We start from the raw sequence: 19,219 nt of genomic DNA, 5'->3' as shown, positions 1-19,219 counted from the left end.
CTGGTTCGTGTGGCCACGGTTAAAACTAAAAGCTCTATTTTTAAAAGAAACATTCATAAATTAGCACCTTTGCCCATATATCAGGACTAATGCCTGATAGGGTGGGAGTATGTTCCGATGCGCCGGAACAGAACAACTCAACCTGACTCTTTCGCTTTTGGAACTATGCCAAAGAACAGTGAATTCAGTTGAACAGTCAGACTCAGACGAACGCATTCGCGAGGCAGCTGCAATGCTGTCTATTTTTCACTATTTTTGTTCTGTTCTCATACTTATAAGTGTTATATGTCATTTGCTTGTTTACACTTGTATTGTGCAATTATTTAATATAAGTTTTGTGTTTAAAACGAGGCAGTGTATCGAGTTCATTCACATTATATCGCAACAGTGTTCGAAGATAATGGAAAATTTGAACTTCAAAAAGGAGGTATAAAACTCAACAGTCACAGGAGGAAGTTCTCTTGAGAATGACTTCATCATTTAATAAGTTGATTAGAGTTACTGCGTGGTGTTTAAGATCAAGAGTAGAATCAATCCACCAATAAGAAAAGAAATTTGTTTGAGTCCTTCTGAATAGCAGAATACAACAAAGGTGCTAGTCAAATGTGTACAACATTCTGAGTTTCAATTTGAAATTAGCTGCCTTCTGTCAAAATAACCAATTCAAAGTAACAGTAAGGTTTCATCTTTAAATGTATTTCCCGACAAAGATGAACTTTTACAAGTTGGTGGGAGATTAAGTATCTCCAATCTTTCGAAAGTAAAGAAACATCAACTCCTTTTGCCAAAAGGACATCACTTCACTGAATTACTCATAGATTAATATCACAAAAAATCTCTTCACTTGGTATTCAAACTACACTTCCTCTTTATAGACAATTATACTGGGTATATTCTGGACAAGACAGAGTTAGACGTGTTATAAATAAATACATTACTTGCTTTCAGACAATAAACTAAATTGAAGGGAGATTGAGCTAGAGATAGAGTAATAACAACCAGATCATTCAAAAAAATAGGACTAGACTTTGCAGGACCAGTTATCACTAAACCTAATTTGAAAAGACCTGGAGTTATTTTAAAATCATATATTGCAATATTTACTTGCTTTAGCATAAAGGCTTTCAGTTAGAAATAGTGCTGGATTTGTCTATTGAAGCATTTCTAGAAGATTTACTGCAGACGATCCAAACCCTCTATTGTGTGGAGTGATAATGCTACAAACTTCAAGAAAGTAAAAAAAATTATCTTGATAAGCTCCTTAGAATTTCTAGATCAGATCCTGTTCAACACTTTAGTTCCAAAGAAGGCATAACATGGAATATTTTTTCTGCCTTCTTCCCCACATTTTGACAGATAGTGAAAGGCTAATATAAAATCAATGAACATAATTTTGATAAAGGTCGATTTTAAACTTCAAAAGCTTTATTACATTAGTTACACAAATAGAAGCTTGTTTGAACTCTTTAAACTCTTAACCTCTATCACGTATTTCTGCTGATTCAACAGATCATCAGCCTTTGATCTGATTATTAATACAATTATGTACTTACATAGCATTAGTCAAAATTAACATTATTAACATAGCATTAGTCATTTCCTAATAGGAGCTTTACTTCTGTCGATACCAGAACCAAATGACACACTAGATTCTTTGTCCTGGTCTTCTAGGTTTAACCTTAAGTTAGAAACATAAGAGTTAATTTCTGGAACTGTTGGAGTATGGAAAATCTCAACTATTTGCAGACCCATTAAAAATGGAATCAACTGAAAGCCAGCCTCAAAGTAGGACAAATAGTTTTTCTGAAGGATAAAAACAAGACTTCCATGAAGTGGGTACTATCTGGCATTAAGGAGATCTTTTCTGGTCAGGATGAACTAGTACGAGTTGTGAACATAAGATCATCAGATCTTTCGCCATGCCATCTCCAATGTCAGCCTACTCCCATTCCCAAATTTTGTTGGATAAATTCTCCAAATGTTCTGATTTGAACAGACACCTTTTTCTGCCACTGAATGGCAATGCGAAAGCCAGCAGAAGCACAATAATTTAGAAAATGCTATGTCTATAATTCAACAGTCTGAACTTTGGAACTTGTTTTTGGTTTGTTGGATGCTGCTAGAGTGCTGCGGATGAGATATTAAATAGATTCTAGATTAGATTAATTTGTTTTGGTATTCTAATAAATTCCCTTTTAAACTAAATTGAATATTGAATTAGACAGAAATACTGCTGAACCACACATGTAAAAATTTAGATTCATTGTAGAACTTTGTTAGACATGCTGTGCAATTATTGTCTATTGAACATCCTCCTTTTTTTAATCCTGCATGCTGCTTTTAGATGGCAACATTACAATTAACAGCATTAAAAAATTAAGCAACAACATTAACATTAAAGAAATAGAATTAACAACGTTAAAAAAAGTTGTTAATTGTGAGAGTAAATGTTATATTTTAAATCAGAATATTATTGACAATAACTAAATCTGAAACAGAATAAGTTAAATTACATTTGCAATGCTTTACTCTTAAATCAAACAAAATTCAAGGAATTTTCCTGCTGTGCAAGGGAAAGAATATATTTAACTGAATCTAAATATTAAAAATATATAAATTAAATAAACACCTCACCTAAAGCATTAAGTTTGGTAAAAAATGTAGGTGATTTCAAGCTGACTAGTGGAGCAAAACAAGCGGCAATATAGAATGGAATTGTCCCATCCATTTCCCAGTATTGGTAAAATATTTCCTTTGTGCTGTTAGAGTGATCAGACAAATATGGCACACTAAAACTATTATTTAATGGAGTTGCAGAAGGGCAGTACACTATTAAAAAAATAACATACATTTATTAAAATATAATATTACATACTCAAAAAGAAGAAATTTAAAACAAACAGGAAAAAGTAATTGGTTTTTTTTCAAATTTCAGTTTACGACCTGAAAATTCACATAAAGTTATAACTTTACTAAGTGAAATATTCAATAAAAAACTACAACTGATTTTTTTTGGGGGGGGGCAATGAAAAGTAATTATGTTGGGAAAGAAAAGCTGAAAATTAATTCATTGCATCTACCCGATATAGGGAATTTTATAAAGTCCAGGAAGATAAAAGTCATTCTGAAAAACATGGAAACCTTTTACTGAAGCATATGAAACACACAGAAGGGCAGATACAATACCCAAACATTTTTTCATGTTCCAATCTAAAGACCACAATTCTCATATATTCTAGAAGGGCTACCCAGATGGTATAGTGGTTAGGGAAGCCAACTGCGATACCAAAGGGCCTGGGTTCGAAACGCATGGATGTAAATTGTCTGTTCGCTCATAGGAGGTAACGGTGGCCGTCTATTAGGTGCCTCCACAATAAAATGGCCACCACTTCTGGCCTTAAGTATGGCCAATGCTGAAAAAGGCAAGTGCTTGCCATTCGATAAATAAATAATATATATATATATATATATATTTTTCTAGAAGCTGACATCACTCTACTCCAGCCTTCAATTCACAGTATTATCATCAGAGTTTGCATGCTAACAGTTCTGATTTCACTGAGAACAGTTGAATTTATTTTTAACGTTATCAAATCTGCTCAAATGATTTGCTTTTTAAGAAATGAAAGACATGCACCTGCCTTTAATAATAACTTTTTTTTTATCACTTAAAGTAATTTTTCTTTCTTTAACCCTCAGCTGGAGGGCTGGTGTATGGTACAATTTTAGAGGGGCGGCGTATGAAGTACGCCAGGTCGTTTTTCGAGCCTCTGCTTCATGTTTGAAACTATTTAAACTTATACGTGGCATTAATAAGGTGAGTCGTCATAGTAAAAATGATATAAGAAAAAGAATAACAGAAAAAAATAATTTCAAATTATAATTCAATAAAGATGGAAATTAAGAATTTTTAAGTAATTCAAAAAAATGGATTGCACTGGAAATGTAATTTAAAGTTATAGAGTATTCTGTATTATTTTATGTATAAAAATTCTAAGATAATAAATCAAATTTACAAATTATAAATATTCTGTAAAGTTCGGTAAGTAATAAACTTCACAAATGAAAAAATTAAAAACCTTTTGCTACTTTAATCCTCTTCAGATTGTCCCTGTTCACTGCAGCAGGGTTTGCAAAGTTGTACTGTCTTGCCCAGATAAATTTTGTAGGTAAACTTAGAACACTCAGAACATTTTATAATAGTGTAATTATTCTTCATTCTATCGCACTCAGTGCAGTGTCCTTTGATCTTTTTTGCAGGTGGTTCTTTGCCCCTTTCGGCCGTCTTGTCCTCTCTAGTTGTTACCAGCCTTCTAATGATAGCTTCTAATAATGCGATAGGAGAAATGGTATTTTCAGGCGATTCTGAAGATGTGGTTTCATCAAAGATGTAGCTAGATTTTTCAAAAAATATCTTCTAAACTTGATGGTTGCATCAGGTTTGGCAAAGTTCAAGAGCACTTGCGAATTTATGCCCGCTATGTTTAGCAATACAAAAAATATTGCCATTGTCCACCTCTTGGTTTTTCGGGCGACAGTGAATCATGTATCATACTTGCTTCTCTTTGAGATGCTTTGGAGATCATCTGCAGTCCTGTTACATTTGAGATAAATATTTGTATATTGTACGATAGCATCAATCATATTTGTATTTATGATTTTCTGGAAATCAGAAAGCTCATCATTTATATCGTCACAAGTTTTGGCACTTGCGAATATTTTTTTCATCAAATGTTTTTGAGGTGTTCTGTCACTCATGTCATTTTCATCATCATTAAAATCAACATTTGTTGGGGAAACATCATTCCGATTCATCGACATCAGTTGCGTTATCCAAATTGTCGGTGTCTTCAGCAACCGAGACTTCATCAACCGCTTCTAAAACGCACAAATAATCTTCAGGAGGTACAATATTCTTTCGGTACATCTTTGGAGGAGCGGCGTACTGCGTTCGCCTACGCGACATGTTCACAATAACTGCTTTCGAAAGGAAAGCGAAAACCAGACTCACCAGAAATACCAGATGCATTGCACTCGTAGAATGTTTCTAGGAGGGTAGAGGAAGGGAGGAAGCTCAGGAAGGAGTTGTTTGAAAATTACAGCCCAAAAGATGGCATTGGTGTACTGTGTACGCCGGCTCCTCCATTGCAGGGTTAAAACTACTTTCACTGGTGTGGAACCTATCACAAAAGATAAAATTAAATCGCTTACCTATAATGTTATTACGGCTTACCAATGCAGAGGCTGTTGCAAGTTCAGTTTCTTTTGTTTTTTCAGGAACAGAGTTAAAAAAAAAAAGAATGAGAACCAAAGCCAGTTCTTGCTAATGATACTATCTCTTTACCCTGAACTTCTTGGTGAAGATATTCATTAGTTACTCTAAAGTATGGGAGTTCTTGGAATCTCTAAACTCATAATTTCTCCTTGTTTCCCATGTGAGCAACATGTTTTTTTTTTTAAGGCAGCTTTCTACTAATGGAATTAGAAAATCTCCAAACTTTTCTTGCATTCTTCCTAAGCTCTCAGTTTAGCTTTCAGCTCAACACATAAGCTGCCAGATTGGTCTTGGTTTATCTACTCATACCATTCTTCATAATCATGGTCAATAAATTACGAACATAAACCTGGACAAGCAAATCATCTCTTGCAAATCGTTCTTTTAACTGCCCAATGGCCTTTCGGTAATTCTCTACTGTTGCCGGAAAACTCTGAATGAGACATTCAGCTTTCAATTTTGGCTCCCCAAACTGCTTTAGATACTGTATTTTATTTTTATCAGGCAGAAACTTATCTTCATGAATCTTCTGATATAGGCTCCAGATGGACAAGTAATCTTTTGGGTCACCTGAAAATTTCTTCAACTCAGTTTTTGGTTGTTTAAATTTTCTTTTCTTCATTTCTAGGTGCAGAAGCTTCTTGCAACTGCTTTTCCAGTTTAACATAAATTTATAAATGCCAATAAGTTTCAGCTTCTTCAAAATCATCAGTATACAGTTTCCTATCATTTACATTCTTCAATAAACTTTAATAACTAACAACCTTCAAGTCTCTGGAATTTAAGAATAAGTTGCAGCTTTAAAATAATAAATCCATTTGCACCTATAACTTCTTTAACCAGTTTACTTTTAAATTTTTTTCACAGTGAGAACAAATGACATTCTCAGACCCTTTTGTTGTGCTTTTAATGCATTCAAATCCATCTCAGATAATAACTCTAATTTTAGAGTTCTAAATTCAAAAATATCAATATCCCTGAATATACCACATTCTTATGCTGATAATGTAGAGCCAAAATTTAATTCAAGAGTTCACATCTCACCAATACAAGCTAAGAAGATAAGAGTCATTTTGAAAAACATGAAAACACTTTATTGAAGCACATGAAACACATACAAGGACAGACACAACAACCAAACATTCTTTCACATTCCAACATTAATACTCACTCTCATTCACACACATTCTAAAAGCTGACGTCACTCTAATTCAACTTCGATTCACTTCAGTTCACCACAACTTACTCACACACGCATACATCGCACATGTAAACTGGATGCTAAAAATACGCCAATAATAAAGAAAAAATAGTGTACAGGCATATAGATATGTAACACTTCTTATTTATAAATATCATGGCATGTGTATTGTTAATTACCATGCCTATTGCCTCACTGCAAAAACCACAAATCTGTACTTAAGTACTACTCTCCAAAAGATACAAATAAATATGCACTAAGGAAAGATTCACACAGTTGTTTAACTGTTAGACTTGTCACAGTCATAATACATAAAAGTCATTAGTAATGTTCTCATATGTGGAACAGGGTCTAAGCTGAAGTTAATCAAGGAAGGTACATTTGGGCATGCATGAATGTGCAGTTGATACAGTAAAATCCTTCACCAGATGTCAGTCCATGCTTGGTTCACTGTGACTGGCCGATTTTTATCTCATCTTGGCATAAAGTTGAGAAGTTAGAACACTTAGATAAAATCCTTATACCAGTTCCCACGAGGTAGCAAAGTCTAGTTTGCTAGCAAAGACATTGCCAGTGATAACCAGAAATCCTTCATGTTACAGGATTCATAGCCACATTTTAGTTAAAAAAATAAGCACCTATAAGCACTTTTCAAGCACATTTTAAGAAAAAAAATAAGCACCTGTCTAATTACATCATACACAACTGCATAACCTTAAAAATTAGAATTTAATTTAAAATATGAGAAACGAAGTACTTATTAAGAGAGAATAAGCATTACCTCAATCATGGAAAATAATTTTTTTTTTTTAATTTTAAATAATAGTTCAATTTACAGAACTAGTTTACAATGAGAAGGAAAAAAACTATGAAGAACTAAACTATATAAAGATTTAATGAGGAAATTTCGGTTCAAAATAGAGAAAATAAATAATAATAAGGCATATTTATTGTATTCGTTTCGAACCTAATAATAAATACAATTTATTTTTCCACTCATATTGATATTTAAATAATTTAAATCTAAATTCTGAACATTTTCTAAATTTTCATTGTATATCAGTTTTCTCTTAACAGAAATTGCAAGCAAAATAATTTAAGTAAAAAAGAGGAACATTTCTGAAATCAGAAAGCCAGAAATTTGCTTCATGCAGCCATCTTTAACAGTAAAAGCTTAACTAACCCGCATACTTGGAATTGGCGAATATTAGGACAGTCGAGCGTAACTTGAAGGAGCGAAGGGGGGTAGACTGTAGCCGCTCTTTAGATTTTTCCGCTAATAAATGCTTTTGACATTTCAATATGTGAATCATATAAAAATAAACCAATGGAACTAAAAAATATTCTGTTTAGCAAGCACAGTAAAACTCTTTCAGTTAGCAAGTGTTCATAAACAAATCTCGGACTGAACATTAAAATTAATTATCTCTGCAAAATATCGCAAACGTTATTGCGCAACGTGCGCCGTAATTCTTCCCTACGTGATATTACGCAATTGGAATCAACAACTGCCGGTATTGGGAGAATAAAGAACTAAATAAGTGGGGTGTTTTTCATTCTAATTTTCAACAGACGGCGTTAAATTTCCGGAATAGAATCATTCTTTGCTTGGGTTCGTAGACCGCAGAACTTTTAGTCCTATTCAATCCAGATTGGAAAGTGACCAAAAAAAAAAAAAAAAAAAAAAATACGTTGCTTGTTTTGCAGCGAACTGTAACAGTTTCAATATTCGTGATTTTGCTGAGAAAGGGGATCCCAACCTTCGTACTGTATAATATATTGGCCAAAAAAATGAAATTATTTTGACTATTCGATTACTTTCCCTTTACTTAAGCCATTCCGAATATTATTCCTTAGAAAGCTAATCTGTGTTAAAACACAACCATTTTTGGAAGTTTATTATACTTCAGCAGTTACTGGAACTATTATTATAAACATTTATACATATGCTCATAATATAAGCATAACGATCATAATAAACATGAATATGAACTGACCAAGCAGAACGAGAATGCAAATGTTTAAGATCTTGATAGAAATTCAAATGTGTGTAGTATTTGGGTGGGAGGAAAAGAATGCTGAATGTAGCGGGATTTTCTACTGCTTTTGCAATTCTTTGACCAATAGAACGACGGCACCTGTCTGTACTCTTCGTGCATACCAAAGGTTATGTTAATGCAGAGAAAGGGGGAAAAGCTATTTCCGGGAGTATGACTCACCATCTTACATTCCATATTAGGAAGAAAAGTTGTTTATTTAGTTTCGGCTTTGGTACGGGGAAAAATAGCTCGTTCATTCAAAAAAAAAAAAAAAAAAAAAAAAAAATTAAATAAGGACTAAAGAAAAGTAAGCACCTATAAGGGCTTTTATATTTTATTTTCAAATATAAGGACTTTTAAGCACTTATAAGGACCGCTACGAACCCTGATGTGAACACTCCATAACAAGCAAATAAAAGAATTCAGTAGTCATAAATCAGATCATCTTAATGTTTTTTACTTTTTCATCTTCATATGCAATTTTCTCAGAGCTAAGGCTTGAAAATTCAAGCCTTTTGCTTAGTGCTAACATTATAAATTATGGTGCATGAGTTGGTAACATGACCTACTTTGATAAAATGTGATTTTAACAATTTTTTAAAGCAATGAAAATAACAACATTTGTTTTCATGTTTTAACATAAGAAAACAAATATTGATGTTAAATGAAGGAATAAAATTTCTAAAATACTGAAGATCCTATTCACAGCAGAATTCTTATCAGGCCAAGTATTTAGTTACTGTAATGCAAGTAATGGGATTATTTTTCAATAAAGATACTGTAGTTAATTTTTTAAATAACTTTAAAACAAAATATATAAACATAATTTTTGACAAACCTAAATAATAAAATAAATGTTTACTTAAAAAGAAAACATACACTTTAAAAAGAAAACCCACTTCTATCTTAACTAATATAAAATAATGAAATTAATTTTTGCTCAAATTACAAAATCTACTTCAATTTAAATAAATATTTTTATGGTATTAAAATTAAAAAAAAATTATTATTTGTGTAAACAGCATATTGTAAGATACTTCTTGCACAATAAGGAAACAGACATACCATCCTCCATGTCTGATGGGATAAGCAATAAATCGCTAAGTAAGCAAAAAAAGAGTAGATATGTTAATAAATATGATACTATGCTAATAAATCTATTGCAACCATGTCCTTAAATTCTGGCATATGGCACAAGAAGAATAAATTGTTTCATCCCAATCATAACAAAATAGTCAATAAGACAGCGCAGCTTCAGCACTAATTCACTAAATGAAAATTATCCTCCATAATGAATATCTTTTCTAAAGTTTTGAAGCTAGATTTCATGCAACAGCTAGACAGTCTCAGGCAAAATAAATAAAGATCAGCCAGACCTATTTTAAAGTTATTGCCTAGCAAACAAACTAATATTGAGACATGAAACGTACTGTAGCTATTTGTTTTCAGATAACCTACAAGCTCTGAGTATGTCTCTAATAAACCTTACTGTTTTCCCACTAAAGTTACTAGCTAGCTATTGAAAACAATTCTTAAACTTGTCAAACATCTTAGATTAATCGACATGTAATACACATCTTAATAAAAGGTTTTAAAAATATGTACCATCCTATTATCATTTTATATTATTTAAATTATAAAATTTATATTATTTATTGCCTCCTGTCCCCAAAAATTAACAACAAGCTATTTTATTTGGCCTATAAAGAAGAACACATTCACATATTTGAGTTCTACTATATTAATTATATAATTAAGTTCAATTATATAGTTAAGACACACAAAGTAAAATATTTGCAAAATGTATGTGCTTCAGATAAGAAAAGCATTGCTGTGAATAAAATATGCAAAACAGAGGTGTTAGCTGGTTTTGCACCATTAACAAATTGTCTAATCTTTTCTCATTAAATTACTTGTGATTGTTTACTACAACTGATTTCATTTCAGGAAGTGAAAACACTGTCACTGCATTTTACCAATTTGTTCACAGTGAAATGAAGCACACTGTGAGATTTGTTTTATCATTACAGCTATTCAAAGTGAAATACTCGAATAAAAGAAGATAAAAATTTTAAAAACTTAAGCCAGTATCTATATGGAAAACTTTCAAAAGAATATGCAGAAAGTACAGTAACAGAATAATATGGAAGATGCACATTAGAATATGATATAGGAATTACAGTCAAAAGTCTTTAATCCGGACTCGTCGGGACTTCGGCGATTCCGGATTATCGATTTTTCCGGATTATAGATCATCAGTTTAAATCTGGTAAGATGGCATGCAGAAATTATAAAATTAAAAATATGAAACCGTAATTTATAAAATAATGAGCAATTATGATCTAAAGGGTATCAAAATTTACCAAAAAAGAAGCCTAATATTTATTTGTTTACTTTATTAAACATTTCTTTCAACGCGCGGATGCGTAAAGCATACCTTAAGCATAGCCGAAATTAGAAAATTGCAACCAGAAAACTATTTGATTTGTATTCGTGATATTTATAATGACGAGGAATTTGATTTAAATCGTATAAAGACGGAGTACATCGAAATTAAATACTACATTTAGTATGGAATTATAAGCCGAATAAAATAAAAACATCTGCCCTGAAGATAACGATAGTGTTGACAGATCAACTTCCAGTTCATTGCGCGCCGCGACGTCCCCCCCCCCCGCGCAGAGCAGCGTGAAATTGATAAACAGATTTCGGAACGGTTAGATAAACAAAGGATATGCTTTTATCCATTTTTTGTAGCAATTCGTTTTTGTTTGATGGACATCGAAACATACTTTCGTTTTCTAGATCCTTTGGGAGCTCCAGCATCGGAAATTCTATTTGACATAATCGAAAGTTCAAGCTTACTTTTAGAAAGGAACAACGCAATTATCAACATTAACTGAAATAGATAATTAGATAATTTTAGCTTATACCGTTCGTTATACATTAAACGCGCACGCGAAAACGTATTCTGCACTTGCGCAGACGCATATGCGCAGTCGTAAATGTCTTGCGCGCACGAGTAAAACGCCTATGCGCATGCGTCAATGCGGCGCATGCGCAGAAAGATTTTAGCTTTGAGGTCCGGATTATAGATCATTCCGGATTACGGGTGTCCGAATTAACGACTTTTGACTGTATTATATTATTTTATTAAGAAATTTACATGAAAATACTGTTTATGTAAAGATTTCCACACATAAAAGTGGATTAAAAAATCTGATACTATTTTTTAGCAGTTCAACATATTTCAGGCTATTTTCAATAAGAAATCATAGCCAACAGAGATAAAATTCAATCCTGTTGAATCACATAATATGAAAAGCAAATAAACTGAGGAGGCAGAGATTCTGATTTGCATCTTCAGATAATAAAACTCTTGTAATTACCAAATTAAATCATTAGCCTCCCTTCCCAAAAACAGTGCACTTATTAAGAACTAAGGGATATTAGCACAAAAGGGATATTAGTCTCAAAACAGCAGTTTGCATCGAATCACTTTTCAAATTGCTGCCACCAAATACAGTACAAAGTCCGAAATCTGAACTCATTGGGACTTTGGTAATTCCGGATTTGGGATTTTTCCGGATATTAGATCATCAGTTTAAATCTAGTAAGATGGCATGTAGAAATAATAAAAATAAAAATATGAATTCGTGATTTATGAAATAATGAAGTATTTATGATCTAAAGGATATCAAAATTTACAAAAAGCTTAATATTTACTTGTTTACCTTATTCAACATTTCTTTTAATGTAAGTTGTTTAAGTTGCTTCGTTTTTTGTGCTAATACTTAATATAATTTTTGTGCTCTCTTTAATTCTGTAGACAGATGTAATCTCTTGTTCAGTTACATTTCTGAAGTCCTGTAAATTCTGTGTCGAGAATTCCGACTAACCTGTCAAATCGAAATTTTTTTCGTTTTAGTAATTTTTCTTTCACTTTCTTGACTATCGATATTTTCTGGATTTAAAACCATACTACAGATTTCGCCATTCATTGATTGATGATTGAGAAGCACTGTCATCACAATGAAAAACTTTTATATCATCTTTATTTATTACCGCTTCTCCACATTTCTTTACAAAATCCGTTAATTGGAAAATTTCACCTTTGTTTTGCGATATCCAAAAACCTTTAAAATGCGCGACTATCATCATCAAATTTAGCTATCGTTCACTACACATATTTGGCTATGCATCATGAGCTTGGCGACTAACGACAAGTTGTTCCGTTACATTTTATCTTGCTTCTATCGCGCAGTGAGACAATTAAGCTTGAATTGTATTAGTTATTTATTATACTTATGTCTATTTCTTGCACATGCTTATCAGAGTTCTGATTAAATAAATTCCCACATATACTTAAGCCTTACTGAGGGCCGGTGCTAGATATCTTACCGCCTGATGCAGTCTCTGTAGGTCCTAAATTCTGCAACCCAGTGCCACCTTACGAGCCCTGGTGCTGGTTCTAGGTTTATGTGAATAAAAAAAATCAATTATTCTTATTTCAAATAACCCTAAATGTAATCTTGGTGTCTATGAATATCATCAACCAAATCTATTTTTAGCATATGGAAAGAAATTTTTGTTAAATTTTTCCTCATCAACATTTTTTAGCACATTTAACTTAAATCTGTAATCATTTCCAAGCATAATGTCAACATTAAAGGTATGGTTACCATATTCCTTTGTTATTGTATTACTAACATAAAAAATTTTTTTAGACACCGCTACATGAGTCATTATTCAAATTGTCATTTATTGATAAACACGGAGTGATGAAAGGAAGGTATAATATATAATGATTCGCATTTGATTTCCCCCCCCTCTGTGCATAATAAAACATCTGGATATTCCAGATTCTTAATTTCACTTCAACACTACATAAAATACATTGTTATTGAAGAAACAATCATTTTAGCATAAATTTGTACGATCAGTAATTTAGCTCCGTTGCTGCTTATCTCCTTGGCACACATCTCAAACCGAAACATTCCATATAGATATATTGCATAAAGCCTACCAGAAAAAAGTTGTTGGTGGTTTTGAGGTCTGGATTTTAGATCATTCCGGATAATGAACGTCCGGATTTCGGACTTTGTACTGCATTATCTATCTGTACTACAGTTAAAGAAATTAAATAATGAAGAACATGCATGAATGTATGCATGTTTCACACACTGTGAAAAAACAGCAATACCTAGAGGCATCAAATTTTGAGTAACATAGTCCTCCACCCAAATATGGGCACCTGGAAGCCCGAATTTTGAATTTCAAATTTGTTTTATCATCTATTTCATATTTTGCAAAACTTTCATGAATTTTTGATTAAAAAACAAAGTGAGCAGTGATAACATTATATGGAATAAAATATTTTTATCTCCAGAGTGTGAGACTGTCTCTCAGAAATTCTAAAAATATGTTGTTTTTAAATATTTTAGCCTGAAGAGTGCTGGCTGAAATGCTCTCGAAATGTCTATGTGTGTGTAAATGGAAAAAAAAAAAAAAAAATGCCCCTTAGTATAAAATATGAAAACTTTCACGTTTTATTTTTTTTATTTATTTTGTTGTTGCTGTATTTGTTAATACATTTTGTTATGTTGTTTCAAGATTATTCTTGCACCATTAGCCACACTAAATCAATCTGTGACTTTTGGTATGGGCTCCAAGGAACCAAGTTTTCTATTTTATCCCAATGATTATTTCTCTGTTTCCGACAGAAGAATCCATGCATGTCTCAATCAGTACCTTTAACATTTTCAGTGAAAATACACATCACAGTTTACCTCAGATTAAATTGTTGATCACATGTATAAACACTTAAAATCATATGTTATTTAAAAAGTATTCACAAAAAGTGAAATTTATTTATGGTCCCACAAAACCCAAACATACAAATATACACAAATCTTTCACCATGCCAATTAATAGGCCTTTTATGAGTATAATATAAAAATTACTATTATACAGTTCCATTGCCTGCAGTCTGATTTACTCAAAATTTGCCTAAACATAATTTTTATTAAATATCAGAGAAAACATATATCAGAAATTGATTATAAATACCTTAAATTGAGACTAAAAACAGAATTAGAAATAAAAATAATATTACCATCTGTGTAATTAGAATCATTCAAAGTGAGATTGCTGCCTCCAGATTTTAATGATTCTAAAATGAGGAAATTAATTTTCATAAATATGCAAAATTATTACATCAGTGTAAACACAATCTACGATATCCAAATTCAAAATTGATCAATACAAACAAAATGCATTTTAAGAATAAAGAACTGTACTCTTATCAATTAACAATCCTAATACATGAACATAGAACTTTCCTTTCCGTATATATGCATATGATGATTTAATTACTGATAGAAAATACATTTTTGAAATTTTGAAAGCCAATATATTTTACTTGCCAATATATAATTTACTTGCCACTCAAATATTTTTATTTCTTGAACTTTTTTTCTTCTTTAACTTAATTCATCTACATAAACTACAAGTAATATATGCTAATATGACAGACAGTACCCCAAAATATATTTAGCATAGACAGGATCAAATACACATTTTCAATTTAAGCCTTTTTTTCTTTTCTTCCCATGCCCTTCTCCAAAAGCACAATTTTTACATGCCATAACAACACATTCAGTTAAATTCATATAACAGTATTTAATTTTGATTTCAAAATTTATGCCAAAGTTCTTCATATAACAGTATTTATTTTTATACCCTAAAAATAATTAAGGAAGAAGTTTGACATTATTTTTTTAACCCCAAAGTAATGATTTATTGTGTCACTCTAAATATAATACTATTTTAAATATAAAATCATAAGCACAGCAATAATATTTAGTCAACAGAGTAATCACTATCATAATAAAATAAGGCCCTGAAATTTCAAGTATTATTTAATACCATTATAAAAAATTTCATAAAATATTTTAACTTCATTACTAGCTAAATCAAACAGGAAGAGAAACGGAGAAAAAAGGAAGCTTATTTTGGTGTAAATTCTGAGTAAAATTCTAGAATTTACTCCTAAAGAAGAAGGGCCTATGTCTAATAGCCTTCAAATCCTATAGAGTTTTATTCAAAATCTTCACAAAATAATATTGTTTTCTTGCTTAATTTTAAAATGGTATCATTGCAATGATTATTGAAGTCTTACCTATAGTAATGCCATATGTAGATTTTATTACATGAATTTTTACCTTAGAACTTGTTTGCAACATGTAAGAATTTTTTAAATTCATATATAGAATGTAGACTTCTCGGTGTATATCAAATTCTCACTTGCCTTTATACTTGTTATATCAATAACATAATTTTTGAGCAAAAGAAAAGGAAGTTTTTTGTTTGATACTTTGGAAAACTTCTCAAATGGGTTCTGTACATACCATAAACATATACTCCAATGAAGTACAAAAAATTTGACATCAGCACCCAGTATACAACTGCTCCTCCAAGTAAAGGTATTAGAGAAAAGAAAGTGGCAACCCATTCAGCCCAAGCTCCTAAGAGATGTCGACAGAGGTCAGGAAATTCCACAGCTGTTCGTGGGAATTCTTTAGAAAAAGAAAAAGAAAAAAAAAAAAAATTGTTATAATGTGAATTGATGAAGCATGAAAATTTAAAATGCTATAATCTTTTTATCTTTCTCTCTCTCTTTCTATATATGTGTATATGCATGTTATATAAATAATATTTATTACTAAATATCTCCTGAATGATTAGTCAAAGAGAAAGTAAACCAAATTTAAGAAATGAATGAAATAATGTACGCTTTTGTATAATATTTTTTGTTATGTGATCCCATTTAGTAAGAATGTATAGAATTATAATTGTCTTAAAAAGGAAAGAAGAGGGGGGAAGTATTTAAAAAACAATGGTGTACCCAGGTGGGGTACAAAGGGCCATATGCTTCCTCTAATTTTTTTTTTTTTTTTGGGCATTAAAAAAGCTGAAAAAAAACTAAAGGTGACATTTTGCTAATTTTCTTGTTGAAGGAAGTATTTCTGAATTGACTTATTCTCTTAGTGGAAGAGATCACAAGTGCCTATTTTGTTAATTCTTATTATTCACTAAAGTGGATGAACATGTATATAGTACAAATTCCTTTTTCTTTGTGCCTTTTCACTATCTATGCTATATATTTACATAATCAGCGTATTGAGTATCACTAAAATGTGCACTGTTTGTTCTGAATAAAATAGAATACAATTTAAGACATCTTTATGCAATAAAATTTTCAAAATTCTTTGCCTTATAAGGTATTTCTCCTGCCTTCTTGGCATGCCTTCGTGGTGTGGTGGTCTGCACACTGGGTGCATATTCCAGAGGTTTGTGGTTCGATTCCCAGCGAAAGCTGTTGCTAATTTTTTCAATTTTCCTGCTTCCAAAAATATACCTAATGTCTCCACAGTGGTGCCCGAACTAAAAGGGTGGTGGATAATGATTCTCCCCACTCAGGATTTGGCGATTGGGTCACCTAAAAACCCGGTCGCCCTTTAAAAGGGGGAATATATAATGTATTTCTCCCACCTTTGTGGTGTGGTGGTCTGCATACTCCATCCAGAGGTCCATATAATCCAGACGTCTGAGGTTCGATTCCCGACGAAGGCATTTGTTGATTTTTCAAGTCTCTTGTGCTTTCAAAAAATCCTAATGCCTCTACAGCCTTTTGACCTCAAACATTAAGCTAGCTTAGTTTCTATATAACATCTCATATTAAGTCAGTATACAGATAGGAAATAGATATATGAACAGATAGGAATACATATCACATGAGCTTTGTTTTAGTGCAAGCAAGTACTGAATGAAAATAAACATTTTAGTACTCATGTATGATAAAATGCTTAACATAATGAATCAAATTATAAATAAATAGATATATCAAAAATAAGATTATGAATACATTTATTTACTTATTAATTTCTTTCTCAGAATTACCATATGGAGCTTAGAAAACAATTTTTAAATTTTGTAAAGTCATAAAATTTTAAAGCTATATTGCCAAGTATGATTAGTTTTTAAATCTCTTTATCTGCCTGTCTACAGCAATACATCAGATAACTCTTTTGTCATTATGTACAAGAAGACTGGCACAAATTTTAACAGAAATATTGAACATTTAAGATTGAAGGACTTTCCTTACATACTTCTCTTAAACAGGTCAAATTTTATTTAAGAAAAAAATCAAATAAAACAAGCTGCCAGACTGCAAAAATTTGATCATGTAATGTTCCATCTTCCTATGGCAAACTCTATAATATAAGCTTCTTGCTTACATTACAGAGTGCTTGTTTCCTTTTGTATACTTGCAGTAAATTTAAAGTATTTGTATTTTAAGTATAATATTTTTTAGCTAGTAAATGTAAATAAATTAATTTAAAGCATACAATATGAAAACTAATCTTAAATTTGAAAAATACTAAGCATATTTCCTGCCTTAAAGCCTTGAGCGTTTTAAACATATGAATAAATGTCACATAAATATAACTGGAAATGATAAAAAGAAGTCATAAATGACATTTCTTATGAATTTAACTGTAAAAGAGGGTTTGCAATTAATTATTTCCTTTCATCACTTGAAGAGTGTAAATCTACTACTTTGACATATTTTCAAGATAAACATTTAATTACTCTTACTAATTTCCAACATAATGTAGGAAAATGAGAGTAAACACTGCATCATCGGGTTTCAAATATTTTTTCAATTTACACCGTATACTAGAACCTTGATAAACACTCACTACTCCAGTATTTTCAAATGTGCTGCAATAATCTCTGCAAATTTCTCTATCAATCAATTAACCCAATTTTTCTAGAATTAGTTAGGCCTTGGAAAAGCACTCAAAACAGACCTAGTTAAAAACTGTTCTGATGTTTGACAGTTTTTGCTGGTCTGATGTTCGAATCTCCAAGTTACGATCCACTGATGCTACTTTTAATGGTATAGAACTAAAACAAGCTTTCATTTGTGTAATTAATGCTAAAAAGGCACACATGGAATAATACAATAATTCCTCATATTCTTCCTGATTTTCGCTGCAGCTGGGAAGAGACACAAGACAAAGTTGACCAAATCTAAATAGTGATAGGTTACTATCAATTATATTTTAGTATAGGCACCAGTCTAATGATCATTTCACTTTTCACACTAGGGAAAAAAAAAGTAAACTTTGCCCTCATAGAGATACTAACAGCAGATTTTCCAGTTGCTAGCTGGATATGCTAACATTGAGCGCACGCATAGGAGCACGTCATAATTCCTCATAGTGGTTTTCAACCTATGCTTCACAGATTTATTCACCGTTTCCCAATGTTTTCCAGAATAAGTTATATATAGCAAATTAAATAGCCTCTTAATATTTCTCAGAAGAAATAAGTCCTTGAATGCGTTTACTGAATTGAATAGAAGATAAGGCTTTGTCCTCAGCTCATATAAGTTAGTTGGAAAATCGCTAGGAATTTTACAAGGTTTACCTCTACAGGATATATATATCTTCACTGCTTTTGCAGAAAGATCTTTAACTAATTTCATATGCATAAAGAGTAATAAAACCAATAAAGGGGCACATATAACATTTAACGATTCTCATTCTTCTATTCATATGACGTTTGATATCAAATGGCCTACCAAAATCTACTGCAACACATTAAATTTCATTAGATAAATGATTTTTATTTTTT

At 31.6% G+C, this 19,219-nt stretch overlaps 1 protein-coding gene across 2 annotated transcripts in view; it reads right to left on the bottom strand.

Moving 5' to 3' along the window:
- LOC118189670 (sodium-coupled neutral amino acid transporter 9 homolog) overlaps positions 1–19,219 on the bottom strand; it is an 83,214-nt gene that overhangs the window by 38,115 nt on the left and 25,880 nt on the right. The window contains exons 6-8 of one of the 2 annotated variants that reach the window (XM_085820124.1): positions 15,925–16,092; positions 14,631–14,687; positions 2,635–2,829 (exon numbers count right to left, since the gene is read on the bottom strand). In XM_085820124.1, the coding sequence (XP_085676250.1) occupies positions 2,635–2,829; positions 14,631–14,687; positions 15,925–16,092 (420 nt within the window). The remainder of the gene's footprint in view (positions 1–2,634; positions 2,830–14,630; positions 14,688–15,924; positions 16,093–19,219) is intronic. The other variant, XM_085820125.1, reaches the window with a different exon arrangement.

Source organism: Stegodyphus dumicola, chromosome 7 (assembly GCF_044657685.1).
Source record: "Stegodyphus dumicola isolate Sdum_Otavi_A_Nest chromosome 7, ASM4465768v1".
Lineage (NCBI taxonomy): Eukaryota > Metazoa > Arthropoda > Arachnida > Araneae > Eresidae > Stegodyphus > Stegodyphus dumicola.
The sequence above is the reverse complement of the archived record's forward strand: the minus strand, read 5'-3'. Positions and strand labels throughout refer to the sequence as shown.